Source organism: Somniosus microcephalus, chromosome 2 (assembly GCF_052327205.1).
Source record: "Somniosus microcephalus isolate GS21.2 chromosome 2, FLI_Smic_1.0, whole genome shotgun sequence".
NCBI classification, from domain to species: Eukaryota; Metazoa; Chordata; class Chondrichthyes; order Squaliformes; family Somniosidae; genus Somniosus; species Somniosus microcephalus.
In genome coordinates this window covers 156836344-156853487 of record NC_140988.1, presented here as the reverse complement: position 1 = coordinate 156853487, position 17144 = coordinate 156836344, and the positions used below count along the sequence as shown (strand labels likewise).

The 17144-nt window shown below is 46.7% G+C and overlaps 1 protein-coding gene across 3 annotated transcripts in view; it reads right to left on the bottom strand.

The window, feature by feature from the left end:
• The window catches only part of shroom3 (shroom family member 3), a 646471-nt gene that overhangs the window by 7503 nt on the left and 621824 nt on the right, over positions 1-17144 (bottom strand). For all 3 annotated transcript variants that reach the window (XM_085964404.1, XM_085964424.1, XM_085964414.1), the window contains one exon: positions 315-836. In XM_085964404.1, coding sequence (XP_085820530.1) covers positions 315-836 — 522 coding nt within the window. The remainder of the gene's footprint in view (positions 1-314; positions 837-17144) is intronic.

The window sequence follows — 17144 nt, the reverse complement described above, 5'->3', positions numbered from 1 at the left end:
CAGAATAGCCATATTCCCCAGAGAAGGTAGTAATATCAGCTGCTTAAAGTCAAGAACATTGCACCGCTAAGAAACAGGACATTTACACTGTTAACATTACCAATGGGCAACAGATATCTCTCTGTTTGTTCCCTGGGTGTTAGGGTGGACAGAGTCTGCACTAATATTCTTTGCTGCCACCAATGGGAGAGGGAAAAATTCAACATATGGTTTATGTATTGCTAAACAGCATTGACACAATCACATTGCTAACATTATTTAGTGGTTGTCCGACAGTTACAAGATCCCGCCCTTTACAAAGCTTTGCAACTTACTTATCTTCCTCAGATACAGATTTGTTGACCACCTTTTGTAACCTCGGCCTTCTGTGTTGTGCCTCCTGCCTCACCGTGCTGCCCCTGGGGAAAATGCCCTCCATTAGGTCCATGGTTGTCTTCATATTTGAGTCTGGATCTAAAATCTCTGCCAAAGACTTATCTTTGCCAATGATCTCCTTGGCAAGTTCTTCCGACTTGAGTTCCTCAGGAGACTTCTCGTTCACTTTCAGCGGCACAGAAGAATGTTTGCAGTCCAGGTTTTCTTGGCTTGTGGCTGCATTTTGCATTTGAACACATGATGTATCCCAGCTCTGGCTTCCGCGATGTGCAGTTTGGGATGTGTGGGCTTCTTCTGGGGTTGTAGGAGTGCTCACCGCTGATCGTTGTAGCTCACAGTTCACTTCAGAAACATTGCAGCGGAGGTGGCCAGAACAGCTGCCGAGCTGGGTCGTTTGGCAATTTTCTTCTGTGTTTGTCATCACAGGGACGTTGATCTTTGCAGTGTCATTTTCTGGAAACCTTTAGATGCAGAGAAGTTGAGTTAAACACTATAATAGTTCACTTTCAAACTAGATTATTACAACAGCTGGTTATTTTTGTGAAAAATCAGTAAACCAGATTGGAGGCTAAAGAAAAATGTGATCTAGAAACATAGAAAAAATATGAGCAGGAGTAGAGCCTGCTCCGCCATTCAATATGATCATGGCTGATCCTCTATCTCAATATCACATTCCCGCTCTCTCCCCATACCCCTTGATGCCTTTTGTGTCTAGAAATCTATCTATCTCCTTCTTAAATATATTCAGTGACTTGGCCTCCACAGCCTTCTGTGGTAGAGAATTCCACAGGTTCACCACCCTCTGAGTGAAGAAATTTCTCCTCATCTCAGTCCTAAATGTCCTACCCCGTATCCTGAGACTGTGACCCCTCGTTCTAGACCCCCCCAGCCAGGGCAAACATCCTCCCTGCATCCAGTCTGTCTAGCCCTGTCAGAATTTTATAAGTTTCAATGAGGTCCCCTCTCATTCTTCTAAGCTCTAGTGAATACAGACCTAGTCGACCCAACCTCTCCTCATACGATAGTCTTGCCATCCCAGGAATCAGTCTGGTGAACCTTCGCTGCACTCCCTCTATGGCAAGTATATCCTTTCTTAGGTAAGGAGACCAAAACTGCACACAGTACTCCAGGTGTGGTCTCACCAGGGCCCTGTACCACTGTAGTAAGACATGCTTGCTCCTGTACTCAAATCCTCTTGCAATGATGGCCAACATACCATTTGCCTTCCTAACTGTTTGCTGCACCTGCATGTTTGCTTTCAGTGACTGGTGTACAAGGACACCCAGGTCCCTTTGTACATCAACATTTCCCAATCTATCACCATTTAAATAATACTCTGCCTTTCTGTTTTTCCTACCAAAGTGGATAACTTCACATCCTTTATAATAGACTCTAGCATTTTCCCTACTACTGATGTTAGGCTAACCAGTCTGTAGTTCATTGTTTTCTCTCTCCCTCCTTTTTTAAATAGTGGGGTTACATTTGCCACCCTCCAATCTGCAGGAACTGTTCCATAATCTATAGAATTTTGGAAGATGACAACCAATGCATCCACTATTTCCATGGCTACCTCTTTTAGTACTCTGGGATGCGGATTATCAGGCCCTGGGGATTTATCAGCTTTCAGTCCCATTAATTTCTCCAGCACTATTTTTTTACTAATACTGATTTCCTTTAATTCCTCCTTCTCACTAGACCAGAGATTGGCAAGAAGCCATTCGGAGTTGAGTATTATTACAGAACCTTCAATAGCACTAAGGAACTTCTCTGGTAAGTTTGTCAATAATGAGTAAATAATAAACAAAAAATAAATTGCTAAATTACTACTATGCTTAATGTTTTATTGTCATTTTAGAGGTCACTCTAGCTTTCTGTTTGTCATTTTTCCAAGGCCTGATATTCTATAGATGCTGTGTTGGAAGATATTACATTCAGTTTAATAGTGTACACTAAACAATGTCCTCTAAAAAATATATGTAGAAATAAGATGGAAAAATCATTTAAAAATTGCATTTATTTATCACCTTATCACATCTCTCTTTCTTTTCTCAGAAATATCTCAAAGCACGTTACATATAATTAACTACTTTGGGGTATGGTGACTGTTAGGTAGGCAAATTAATTTTAAGATAATTAAATACTGGAGAAGTTCCTTAGTGCTATTGAAGGTTCTGTAATAATACTCAACTACGAATGGCTTCTTGCCAATCTCAGGGTCTGCCGGACTGTTTGGGAGTAATATAATGCTTTGTGTTTTTATTTAAATGATTTTTGCCTTATTTCCCTTAAGCTGCCTCCAGTCTACACATCTGCACTCAGCGAGATCACAGGGCTGATGCAGTCAAACACCATGTTACTATGTTATTAGCCAGCAGGGAGACAGCAATGATGAGAGATTTTCTTCCTCCCTATCCAGAGGCTTATTAACATAGGATTTTATTAACTTAAATCTCGGACGTTGCTGCTGCACAGAGTGGTTCCTGGAACAACCCCTGTTGTGAAAGTTCACCTCACCTGCCACCATACTGGTTACTTAGATTTATTTATTTATTTTTTGAAATAAAATTAATTTTCAAACAAATTACAAAAAAAAAATCAGTGGCAGCAGCTGTAATCAATGTAATTACATCACTGACCATTGTGTATTCAAACCTGGTTAAAAAAATACGTAACTATAGTGACAAGAGACTTTATGTTACTTCCACCTTAACTGAAGTTTTATCTAACAAAAACCCTTTTTTATTCTTGGATCTTATATGCCATTAAAAGAAAAAACATTTTTCTTCTGCTTAGGGTACTTGTATTGTTGTGTTTGATTACAAGTAATGTATATAACACCATACTAAACTTCAGTAAAATATAAAACCTTTACGCAACATTCAAAACACTAGATGTAAAGTATGCTGTGGCACAAAGGCTATTCCATTTGAAGATTTGCAGGTTTGTATTTATAATGACAGCTGAAGAATGTGTGTGATGTTTTCAATAACTGGACAAATAGATCAACAAACACTAGATTATCATTTACAATAACGGAGAGGCCCTATAACCCATTAAAGGAAACACTTCATAGAAAGAAATTCTCCATATTATTATACACTTACCACGACAAGCTTCGTATGGAAGTTAATAGACAAAATAAACAGCATTTAGCAAGAGTATATGAAAGAGATTGTAATACTCTTAAGAGTTTTTAATATGGGCTTCTTTTTGCCATTCCTTCTTTCTTTCAACCATTTATTCTGTATTTTACTATGGTTTTAGGCCTGACAAGCATAAAATGTGTAAAGGTACACTTAAAGGAAATTAGTTCCAACATTAAATTAACAGAAATATTGCCCGACCACATACTTCAAGGCGATATGCTCTACATTCTTATAAATGGCAGATTTAATTTACTGACAGGACAAGATTCCCTTTTATAGAATTTAAAATTAATTTCTCTTTTTATGGACCTTCTCGTGCCACTCATCATAGAATTACATAGAATTTACAGTACAGAAACAGGCCATTCGGCCCAACTGGTCTATGCCGGGGTTTATGCTTCACACGAGCCTGCTCCCATTCTACTTCATCTAACCCCATCAGTGCCAATACAGAGACTGGCACCAAACAACCTGCTCCCAGTCCTTGCCCCAACACTGCTCTCAAATGTCTGATGGCAGATGTAAAAAAAAGAGCCGTGGCAATTGTGTCTCTGATTTTTAATCCCTCCCTCTGGAGAAATGCTCCAGATGTTTGTCTATTGTAGCACCGCTGAAATCCTGAACTGAGTATGGGAAGGGTTGTGTGCAGAAACCCATGTCCCATCATTCTGTGGAGCAGTGTGCCAAGTGCTCCAATAGACCACACTAACTACACTAACTATTTTCATTCATTTTTTTTCTTATCAGTGTTTCCTGGATGAATTTGCTAAGCCATGCAGAGGAAGCCCTTATTTCCAATTGTGAAAAACACAATTGATTGTAATTCCTATTTTGACCACCAAGTGGCACTAAGTCTCCACTTTGTCAGCACAGATGTGCGTCTTTCTTTGATCGCTGCCGACCAACAGCAATGTCATTCCATTCGGAATACGTGAGGCTTCTTTAGGGCTGTGGCACAGAGTTGGAGGACCAATTATTATAGGGAATACTTCCATATTTGGGGTTTCAAACAGGATTGTATGCGTACAGTTCCAACCAAAGATGTATGACCTAATGTTGAGTTCAGCTCATTTGGCTGAAAGAACTGAAATTATTTTTTTTAGGGCAGAGACATCTTGAAAATCAGTATCTCAGATTCTGAACTCAAGTTTCATTAGCTCCCAAGTGCGTATTTTCTTCTTTCACCTCCCAATTTCTTCTCTTCTTTTCTCGAAGGTGCTGTCTCTTATTAGGGTATGGTTGCACAAACAACAATACCTCACTGAATTATCTTTTCTTCATGGGTGAGCATAGACAGTGAATGGCAGCAGGATATTTCTGGGAGGGTGTTATAGCTGAGCTGAGCCTGTCCACTTTGATGAAGCACCATAAATGTCTGGCTCTATATACAGTAATGGAGTATAAGGGCTCGATTTTAAAGCAGCCGACAGGCGGGCTGTGAGGCGTGCAGGGGCTTAAAATCGCAAAACCTATGGGTCAGGGCCCCACCAGCCCCCCCCCGCCTGGTTCCCGCCTCCACGCCATTTTAACCTAGGTGTGTCTGATTGACCCGAATCAGTCCCGCCTGCAACAGGCGGGACTGGTCTTTAGGGCCCTTAAACAGCACTGATTGGCCTTTATAATCCCATTTTAACAGGCCCTTGCCTGTTTAACCCTTTTCCCACGTAAAACGCGCCTGGTGGGGGATCACGTCTGTGAAACCTGGCGTGAGCACTATTGGCTTGCTGACTATCAGCTGCAGGTCCAACATTAAAAGAGGAGATTTGATCAGTCATCATTTGCAGGTGGCAGGACTTTGTTGTCTCAGGTCTGGGGCAACTTTTACCAGGCCTAACCACAGCTGTGGAAGTTTGGAGCCTCACACACTTCTCCAGTGTGACCTCCTGCGAGATCCCTCTCGCCAGCCTCACTCAGCGCTTCCTCAACTGAGGCACCTACCAGAAGCATGGGAGGCCTTTTTTTCCTTCCCCTCTTGGCATTAGAGGACCTCCAGCCCCATTCGCGAAATGACACATGCCACAACTGCAGAAGCTGCCATCAGAGTTTTTATGAAAAACACACAACTGATGGCATTTTCACAAAATACACAGCATTTCACCCAAGTGACTACCCTTATGACTATTTGTGCTTTATTTCCCTCTTACGCGTGCTCCTACGTAGTGGTTCCCCTGTGGCTTCAGCAGATGTGGAGGCCCCTTGCTCACTTTCCTGCTGCTCCTGTTTCGACACCTTTGGCGGGCGTCCTCTGGAATGGTGAGCCTGTGAGGGCTCGCCAGCAGTTTGCTGCTCCTGCGGCTGTGCAGGGGTTGAGACCTCTATCTCTGTTGGGTGTGTACTCCGGTGGGGCTCTGACCGAGGGCTCTGCAGTGGCATGGAAGTGTGAGCACTTGGAGAGGAGCCCCCACTTCTTTGAGGTCTGCCACCAACCTCCCTCTCATGGGTCAGGTCCCCCTCAGTGCCTGCAAGTGGTTTGAGAGCAGCTTGCTGCACATCAGGGGGGCCATGGGGACCCGTATCCACAATGGCAGTCCAACTCAGAAGGACTTCCATGAAGGTCTGGTTTCTCTGTTCAATAGATGCCCATCGCTCCTCAAGAGATGTCATTCTATTCTGAACACTCACCATGTTTTCCATACCCTGGCGACTAACCTCCTCTATGGCTGTAGCCTTCCTCTCCTCTACCGTAGCCAGCCTTACCATGGAGGCAGCAATCATTTCCACGTAGGTAGCCATCCTTTCCGTGTTGATGCGTTCATGCGCCAATGACTCCACAAAGGCTCTGCTCATGTTCGCTATGGACTCCTCCATTCGCTCCACACTCGCAGCGACCCTAGAGACAAAACCTGCCAGAGACTCCTGCATCTGCGCCTGGAGTTCCATCACCTCTGATCTTACGGATGGACCCAGAGGCAGAGGGTCGACATGCAGCTCAGCCGAGCTGGCAGAGTCCTGCGCCCTCCGACGAGGACTCTCCACTGCTGTCCCTGTCTCCACAATCTGCTGATGCTCACTTGTGAGCTGTGATACACCAGGTGACAACTCTACTCTATGTCCCGAAGGTCCCACCGAGGTGTGAGTGTCTGCGCTGGTGCTGGGTGCGCTTATTTCTGCTGATGCTGCGCCCTCAGAGGTTGCAGATTCCTCTGAGGAGTCCGGCTGCTCAGGCTCTTCCTCCTACACACTGGGGACGGGGGCTCTCGATGGTCCTGTGGGGGAATCAAGGAAAAAGTTAGAGATGTGATGCCAAGGTTACATGCACATTGCATTTTGCAGATGATCATAAGTCCATATGATGTAGCTTCAGAATCATTATCAGCGACTCATGCAATGCCAATGAGAGAGAGGAAAAACTATTCTGTCACCAGCTTGCGGGGATGCTCCTGCCTGTCCTTCCCCAATGGCCACATCTCGGTCAGCCCCGGCAATCTCCAGGACGCCTTCCTCCCAGGAGGTGAGCTGAGCTAATGAGGGCAGCCCTCCTCCTGTCCTGGCTCGCTCTCTCCTGTTGTGAGCTCTCTTTTCCTGCAATGAGGGAGACATGGAGGTTGAGTGAGAATGAAGGAGTGAGTGCAGAGATTGCATAGCATAGATACTTAGAAGGAGACAAAGATGGAGTGAGGTTGCAATACCAAGGGCCCTCCCTGTGTGTTGTCAGTTGTGTTCAAAGCATCAGAGTGAGAGGGAGTGTGAGGGCTGCATGGTGGCATAGTTCTGTGAATGTGAGCATAGAGAGAGAGGGAATGGCTAAGGGTGCATGGATGTGAGTGTCTAGTGGGATGTGCAGGAAGAGATTGCTAATGCTGAGTGCTGGTGAGGAAAGGCAATGGGGATCAGATTGAGGGTGATGGAAACATCATACAGTACTTACTTTTCCAGTGCGAAGGTGGTCATGGAATCTTTTCCTGCACTGCAACCACGTTCTTCGTGTGAGCCCCAAGCAGTTGACTTGACCTGCCACCTGTAGCCACACAGCCTTGGTCTGACTGGGAGGCCTCTTCCTCCCTGAAGAAAGGAACAGGACCTCCCTGTGGGCCCTAGCACCATCCAGTAATGCCTGCAGTAAAGCCTCATCAAATTTGGGGGCAGATCTGGCCCTCCCGCTGGCCATTGCTCCTGCAGGCTCCTGTGCCATCTTAATTTTTTTTTTTTTAATTCATTGATGGGATGTGGGCGTCGCTGGCTAGGCCTGCATTTAGTGCCCATCCCTAATTGCCCTCGAGAAGATGGTGGTGAGCCGCCTTTTTGAACCGCTGCAGTCCATATGGTGTAGGTACACCCACAATGCTGTTAGGAAGGGAGTTCCAGGATTTTGGCCCAGCGACAGTGAAGGAACGGCGATACAGGTCCAAGTCAGGATGGTGTGTGGCTTGGAGGGGAACTTGTAGGTGGTGGTGTTCCCACGCGTCTGCTGCCCTTGTCCTTCTAAGTGGTAGAGGTCGCAGGTTTGGAAGGTGCTGTTGAAGGAGCTTTGGCGAGTTGCTGCAGTGCATCTTGTAGATGGTACACACTGCAGCCACAGTGCGCCGGTGGTGGAGGGAGTGAATGTTGAAGGTGGTGGATGGAGTGCCAATCAAGCAGGCTGCTTTATCCTGAATGGTGTTGAGCTTCTTCAGTGTTGTTGGAGCTGCACTCATCCAGGCAAGTGGAGAGTATTCCATCACACTGCTGACTTGTGCCTTGTAGATGGTGGAAAGGCTTTGGGGAGTCAGGAGGTGAGACACTTGCCGCAGAATTCCCAGCCTCTGGCCTGCTCTTGTAGCCACAGTATTTATATGGCTGGTCCAGTTCAGTTTCTGATCAATGGTAACCCCCAGGATGTTGATAGTGGGGGATTCAGCGATGGTAATGCCATTGAATGTCAAGGGGAGATGGTTAGAGTCTCACCTGTTGGAGATGGTCATTGCCTGGCACTTGTGTGGTGCGAATGTTACTTGCCACTTGTCAGCCCAAGTCTGAATGTTGTCCAGGTCTTGCTGCATATGGACACGGACTGCGTCAGTATCTGACGAGTCTCGAATGGTGCTGAACAGTGTGCAATCATCAGCGAACATCCCCACTTCTGACCTTATGATGGAGGGAAGGTCATTGATGAAACAGCTGAAGATGGTTGGGCCTAGGACACTGCTCTGAGGAACTCCTGCAGTGATGTCATGTGATTGAGATGAATGACCTCCCACAACCACCTTCCTTTGTGCTAGGTATGATTCCAACCAATGGAGAGTTTTCCCCTTGATTCCCATTGACTTCAGTTTTGCTAGGGCTCCTTGATGTCACACTCGATCAAATGCTGCCTTGATGTCAAGGGCAGTCACTCTCACCTCACTTCTTGAGTTCAGCTCTTTTGTCCATGTTTGGACCAAGGCTGTAATGAGGTCAGGAGCTGAGTGGCCCTGGCGGAACCCAAACTGGGCGTCAGTTAGCAGGTTATTGCTGAGTAAGTGCCGCTTGATAGCACTGTTGACGACACCTTCCATCACTTTGCTGATGATTGAGAGTAGACTGATGGGACGGTAATTGGCCGGGTCGGATTTGTCCTGCTTTTTGTAGACAGGACATACTTGGGCAATTTTCCACATTGCCGGGTAGATGCCAGTGTTGTAGCTGTACTGGAACAGCTTGGCTAGGGGCGCAGCTAGTTCTGGAGCACAAGTTTTCAGTACTATTGCCGGAATGTTGTCAGGGCCCATAGCCTTTGCAGTATCCAGTGTCTTCAGCCATTTCTTGACATCACGTGGAGTGAATTGAATGGGCTGAAGACTGGCATCTGTGATGCTGGGGACCTCAGGAGGAGGCCGAGATGGATCATCCACTCGGCACTTCTGGCTGAAGATAGTTGCAAATGCTTCAGCCTTGTCTTTTGCACTCACGTGCTGGGCTCCACCATCATTGAGGATGGGGATATTTTTGGAGCCTCCTCCTCCTGTTAACTGTTTAATTGTCCACCACCACTCACGACTGGATGGTGAAGTTTGGGAGCCTGCAGAGGAAGCAAGGCTTGCTGTGGACCTTAAAAGCAGCAGCAATGATGACGTCATATTCTGCGACTTTCTGACTGGAAATACTCAATTGCCAAGGCTTCCCACACGCTGGAAATCAATTGGCCAATTGAGTTAAAATTGCATCAACCTCACAGACCCATTTAGAATTGTGTGGGAATCACTAAATTCGGGGAACCCGCCAATTCCCCGCACCTGAGATAAAATCGACCCCTAAATGTTTGACTCTATAACTGGGTATAAATGCCTGATGTATACTCAATATAACTGCGTATAAATGCTAAATGCATATTTGATTTCACTAGGTATAAGTTAATGATACACAAGTACAGATAGTGCAACTTGGAATAAATGTCCCTGCTCCCTCTACCATATTCCCACCAAACTCCTGAGCAACCAAGTTCCCTTCCTAGCCCCCATGCTACTTAACATTGTAAATGATTTCCTGTCCTCAGATATTGTCCCCCTCTCTTTCAACATCACCATTATCTCCTCTCTTGTTGCCAACTACCGCCCCATCCTCAACTTCCCCTTTCTCTCCACTTCCTTGAAGGTGTTGTCACCTCCCAGGTCCAGGCGTATCTCTCCCACAACTTCCTTTTTCAATCCCTATGGTCCGGTTTCCGCCCCTCCCACAGCACTAAGACAGCCCTAAGCAAAGTCATGATCTTCTCTGTGACTGTGACTGTAGTGTATGTGCTTTAAGTCAGAACTACCTTTTACAGCTCCTGTATACTGTAGTACCGGCAGTAACCACACCGGTATATAAGCTGTGCGCATGCCTCTGTACTCCAGTCTAGAGATTGTCCTCCTCCAGTAAAGACCTGTTATTTGTTTATGTACAGCATCCGTGTAATTATTTATCCACTGAACCACGGATCTAACAGTGGCGACGAGTGTTGATGCGAATCTACCTGCAACATTAAACAAAAAAAAGTCGAGTCCAGGAACACGGGCGTCGACCGCGAGCAACCGCCCAGCAGTCAGGCAGAGATCCAACTTCACTGGGGAGGCTGTGGAGAGCCGGGCTTGGTTCCCCAGCCACAACGAGCAGTAAGAGACCGACGACAGGTCCAGAGCAGACCCTTCCCGAGCAGCGGCGGCTGGAGCCGACCGACGGCAGAGAGAGAGCCGGGCAGCGTCGACGGGGTAAGAAAAAGGGTGAAGAGAGCAGGGCGCAGCTGGGGGTTGATCACCGAGCGGCGTCGAGGGAAAATACTGCAAAACCGGAGAGAGAGAGAGAGAGAGGGTAAGAAACAGCCGGGTTCTAGACTGAGCGGCGTCGACAAATATCAAGAGAAGAAGGCGCAGAGCACAGCCAGGGATCACGGGCTGATCAGGGTCCGCGAGGCGAAGCAAGGGGAGACGCCATTGAGCTGCGGCGAAGCAGGGAGAGCGCGGGAGATGCCATTGAGCCGCGGAGAAGCAGGGAGAGCGCGGGAGGCGCCATTGAGCCGCGGAGAAGAAGGAAGAGCGCGGGAGACGCCATTTTGCGAAGCCGCAGCGGAGAAGACGGGCGAGCGCGGGAAGGAAGGAAAGCGCGGGAGATGCCATTTTGTGCCAGCGGAGAAGAAGGGGAAGCGCGGGAGGCGCCATTGGTGATAGTTAACGCACAACCAAGGATGCTGAAGAGTGGCAGTATCTCTACGTTCGACAATGAAGTCGAAGATTGGGCGACATATGTGGAACGTATTGAGGTGTACTGCAGGGCAAATGAAGTGCAAGATGCTAATAAAGCACTGGTTCTGTTAAATTCCATGGGTGCAAAAACTTATGGGTTACTGCGAAATCTAATAACCCCAGAGAAGCCGGTAAACAAGAATTTTGAAAGCATAGTAGAAATCCTACAGGACCACTTAAACCCCACACCGCTGCTGATAGCAGAACGATTTAAGTTCCATAAAAGGAAGCAACACAAAGACGAAAGCAATGCTGAGTACCTAACGGAACTGCGCAAGCTATCAAAATACTGCCAGTTTGGAGCGGGACTAGCAGACACGTTAAGGGACAAGTTTGTGTGTGGGCTACAAAGTGAAGGAACCCAGAAACGGCTTCTATCAGAAAAGGACCTTACGCTGGACAAAGCATTCAGTATGGCAGGATCACACGAAGCAGCCACAAGGGGCGCTGCAGAGATACAACGGAGACCGCAAGAATATGGCACCAATGAAATGTCCTATGGAACAGGGAAGTGCTATCGCTGCGGCAGAACAACACATGACCAGAAAGATTGTTGGTTCAAGGACCAAGTGTGCAGACAGTGTGGAAAAGCAGGACACATAGCAAGAGTCTGCAGGTCTGGGAAGAAAACCAACAGTAAGAAATCTCCACAGGAGAAGTACAAAAAGGTACACCAGGTGATGGACAGTGGTTCAGACGAACAGAAAAATGACAGACTCCGGAAGCAAGGAGCTGGGTTGTCTGAAACTACATAATGTAACCGAAATGGAGGATCACCAGACTATCTGGGTTACACTCAAGATAGACGGAGTCCAACTGGAAATGGAATTGGACACAGGGTCAGCTCTAACAGTCATAAATCAAAGAGACTACAAGCGGCTATTTTCACACATACCCTTGAAAGCTACAGAGATTGTCTTGAAGACGTATACGGGGCAAAAAGTCTACCCCAAAGTAAAAATAAGGGTGAAAGTGACATATAAAGGTCAGGAAATACCTAAAATGGCTATATATGTATTGCCAAATGGAGGACCACCACTGCTAGGACGTGAATGGATCCGGAAGATACATTTAGATTGGCATTCCATACAGGCACTGAAGGTGGAGGCCAAAAAGGATGACGGCGTCACACCTGGACGACTGTCAAAAATGCTAACTGACGCAAAAGAAGTGTTCCAGGAGGGACTAGGAACACTAAAACGAATAACAGCAACAATTAAAATAGAGGATAATGCAAGCCCAAAGTTTCTGAAGGCCAGACCAGTGCCTTATGCGATCAGACCAGCGGTTGAAGCAGAGCTGGAAGGGTTGGAACGTTCAGGAGTACTGTCCAAAGTGGACTGGAGCGAGTGGGCTACACCCATCGTTCCTGTAATGAAGAGGTCGTTGAGTAATACGCCTAGGGAACCAAGGAAGGTCCGCATCTGTGGGGATTTTAAGGTGATAGTGAACCCAGTCCTTCACACAGTGCAATATCCGCTTCCACGAATTGAGGATATTTTCACCTCGCTATCTGGTGGTAAACGCTTCACAAAAATTGATCTAGCCCAGGCGTACTTGCAAATGGAGGTAGAAGAAGCTTCGAAACATTACCTTACGATCAACACCCATAAAGGTCTCTATCAATACAACCGGCTGGTGTTTGGAGTAGCCTCGGCTCCGGCTATCTGGCAAAGGGCGATGGATCAGGTCCTGCAAGGGATTCCAGGGACCCAGTGTTATTTGGACGACATCTTGGTCACGGGCGAAAATGACGGTGATCACCTCGCTAACTTGGAGAAGGTGCTCGCCAGATTAAAGGAATATGGGCTACGAGCTAATCGCCACAAGTGCGAGTTTTTCCAGAAACAGATCTCGTATTGCGGCCACGTCATCGATGAAGAGGGGTTACATAAGTCCCCTGACAAGATAGAGGCAGTAGTCAAGGCTCCAGCACCGAAAACTATTACCACAAGTTCTTACCAAATTTGTCTACGGTATTACACCCGCTGAACACCCTACTGCAAACAGGGGTACCATGGAAGTGGGATGACGAACGTAGACGAGCTTTCCAGAAGTGTAAAGAATTGATCACATCAAAAGAGGTGTTGGCCCATTTCAACCCAGCACTACCAATTCGTTTGGCATGTGATGCATCACCCTATGGCATTGGAGCGGTGCTGTCGCACAAATTCCCAGACGGGTTGGAGAGGCCAGTAGCCTTTGCGTCTCGGTCAGTAACCTCAGGCGAGCGCAACTACGCCCAGATTGACAGGGAGGCCCTCAGCCTAGTATGGGGAGTAAAAAAATTCAACCACTATCTGCATGGACAGAAGTTCACCTTGCTGACTGACCACCAACCACTTGTCTCCATCTTTAATCCTAAGAAGGGCGTGCCAGTAATGACTGCACAGCGGTTACAAAGATGGTCCCTGTTTCTAGGGACGAATCAATATGAAATAGAATATAAAGGCACGAGACAGCATGGGAACGCTGATGGGCTATCACACCTGCCACTGCCTACTGTGGAGGAAGCACCAGCAGTGGACCCGATCGAGATATTTTATTCGTCGATAATTGAACGATTGCCAGTAACAAACGCAGATATAGAGAAGGAGACCCGCAATGATCCGACGCTGTCACGGGTATATGAATTGACGGTGAGGGGATGGCCAACACATGGCGACTCACTGTTGCCAGCATTCTCATCCAGAAGAGAACAGCTGTCAGTATGCATGGGGACAGTGATGTGTGGATCCAGAGTGGTGATTCCACCCAAGTTAAGGGAGCGAGTGCTAAATGAGCTACATGAAGGTCATCTGGGGGGAGTGAAAATGAAAAGCCTAGCTAGGGCTTATGTGTGGTGGCCGGGAATCGATCAACAAATCGAAGACCTAACTAAGAGCTGCTTAGGATGCCAGAAGGTCCAAAATGCACCACCACATGCCCCTCTACACCCATGGGAGTGGCCCTCCTCTCCATGGCAACGGATGCACATTGATTTCGCTGGTCCATTCATGGACTCAATGTTCTTAATAGCAGTGGATGCTCATTCAAAGTGGCCTGAGGTGATAAAGATGTCTTCAACCACTACAGAGAAAACGATTGCAGTCCTACGGACCATATTTGCCAGAAATGGGTTGCCAGAGCAGATCTGCTCTGATAATGGACCACAGTTTGTGTCCGATGAGTTCCAAAAATTCATGAAAAGGAATGGGGTATGGCATTACACATCCGCCCCGTATCATCCAGCCACCAATGGATTGGCTGAGAGGTTCGTACAAACCTTTAAGAAGGCGATAAAGGCCATGTGCGACGAGGAAATTCCACTACAGCATAAGATGGACAATTTCTTATTAGCCTACCGAAACGCGACACATGCAGTTACCAACCAGACCCCGGCCATGATGTTCTTTAACCGAAGGTTGAGATCTTGTCTGGACTTGCTCAGACCAAATGTGCGAAGAAATGTTGAGGACAAACAATTCCAGCACATCAACGAGAAGCCGACAAGGAGCTTCAATGTAGGGCAACCAGTCTTGGCCCGGGACTATCGAACAGAGAAGTGGCAACCCGGAACAATATGTACAAGGCAGGGGCCATTAATGTACACAGTGGATGTCGGGGAGAACATTGTGAGACGCCACGTCGATCAGATCTTAGCATCACAGGAATGCGTCAACCCCATGTCTCGAGTACCTGGGGATGAACCCGACATACCGGTAGTATCTACTTCAGACCCAGTAGCAGTGGAACCCGATGAACTACCCGATGAAAGGGGGTCAGAATCGCCTCTGCACCAAGAACAAGAACCTCTGGAAAGGCGCTATCCCGAAAGGGTCAGGAAGCCGCCCCAAAGACTGAATCTATAAATGGACTTTTGTTATTGAATGTACATGTAAAAATGTAATTGTTATTTGAATATTAAGGGGGTATTATTAATCTAAAAAGGGAGGAATTGTAGTGTATGTGCTTTAAGTCAGAACTACTTTTTACAGCTCCTGTATACTGTAGTACCGGCAGTAACCACACCGGTATATAAGCTGTGCGCATGCCTCTGTACTCCAGTCTAGAGATTGCCCTCCTCCAGTAAGAACATAAGAACATAAGAAATAGGAGCAGGAGTAGGCCAATTGGCCCCTCGAGCCTGCTCCGCCATTCAATAAGATCATGGCTGATCTGATCCTAACCGCCAATCCACTATGACAGGACTATCTCCTGAATCTAACAGCATTAGACACACGAAAACAGGAGCAGGATCAGGCTACACGGCCCCTGGGCCCGCTCCGCTACCCACAGGGCCATGACCTATCCGAACCTAGACTCATGTCCAAATTCCTGCCCGCTCCCCGTAACCCTTAATTCCCTTTTCTACTAGGAAACTGTCTATTTCTGTTTTAAATTTATGTAATGATGTAGCTTCGACAGCTTTTTGGGGCAGCATATTCCATGGACCTACCACCCTCTGAGTGAAGTAGTTCCTCCTCATCTCAGTTTTGAAAGAGCAGCCCCTTATTCTAAGACTATGCCCCCTAGTTCTAGTTTCACCCATCATCTGGAACATCCTCCCTGCATCCACCCGATCCAACCCCTTCATAATCTTATATGTTTCAATAAGATCGCCTCTCATTCTTCTGAACTCCAATGAGTAGAGTCCCAATCTACTCAACCTCTCCTCATATGTCCATCCCCTCATCCCCGGGATTAATCGAGTGAACCTTCTTTGTACTGACTCGAGAGCAAGTATGTCCTTTCTTAAGTATGGACACCAAAACTGTATGCAGTATTCCAGGTGCGGTCTCACCAATACCTTGTACAACTGAAGCAATACCTCCCTATTTTTATATTCTATCCCCCTAGCAATGAAAGCCAACATTCCATTGGCCTTCTTAATCACTTGCTGCACCTGCATACTAACCTTTTGAGTTTCGTGCACCAGGACCCCCAGATCCCTTTGTACTTCAGTACTTTCCAGTTTCTTGCCATTAAGATAATAACTTGCTCTACGATTTTTCCTGCCAAAGTGCATAACCTCACACTTTCCAGTATTGTATTCCATCTGCCAAATCTCTGCCCACTTACTTAGCCTGTCTATGTCCCCTTGCAGGTAAAGACCTGTTATTTGTTTATGTACAGCATCCGTGTAATTATTTATCCACTGAACCACGGATCTAACAGTGACCAGGGTGTATTGTCTCTCCTCATCCTTTATACACTTTTTGACATGGTTGATCACATTGTTATCCGCCAATGCCTCACTGGCTGCCCTTGCTTGGCTCCATCATTTCCAATCCAATCGTAGCCAGACTGTCTCCGGCAATCGCTTGCCTTCCCACCCCCACACTCTCATCCTGGTAGCACTCAAGGGTCCATCTCGAGTCTTTCCTCTTCATTTACATGGGAACATCTTCCACATGTATGGAGCACTCATTCAATGCGGTATTGAGCAAGTGCTGCAATTTGGAGGTGCTGTCTTTCTGGTGAGACATTAATCCAAGGCTCCAATTGTTTGTCCAGGTGGATATAAAAGATCCCAGGGCACTTTTCTAAGAAGAGCAGGGCAGTTCTCCTGGTGGCCTGGGCAATATTTATCCCTCAACCAACACCACAAAATAGATTAACTGGTCATTTATTTAATTGCTATTTGTGAGACCTTGCTGTATGCAGATTGGCTGCCACATTTACCTACAGGAAACTTTCGATTAACTGGCCCCTAAATAACCGGAATGCTCTATCCACCGGCAAAATTCAGGAGTCGGTTCAGGTAACTTTTTTTTACTTTTAGTTACTTTTTTTTACTCTATTTGTTGCTGTGCAAGGGTGTAGCTGAAGCTGTTGCTAAGCTACAGAGATGCTTGCAACTTGTGCCGATTGTTTTGAAGCACAGGGTTTGTTGCTTTATACGGAGCTCTGAGTTCCGTATCTTTCACTATAGCGTTCGGTTATCCGGAATTGTTGATGAACCGGC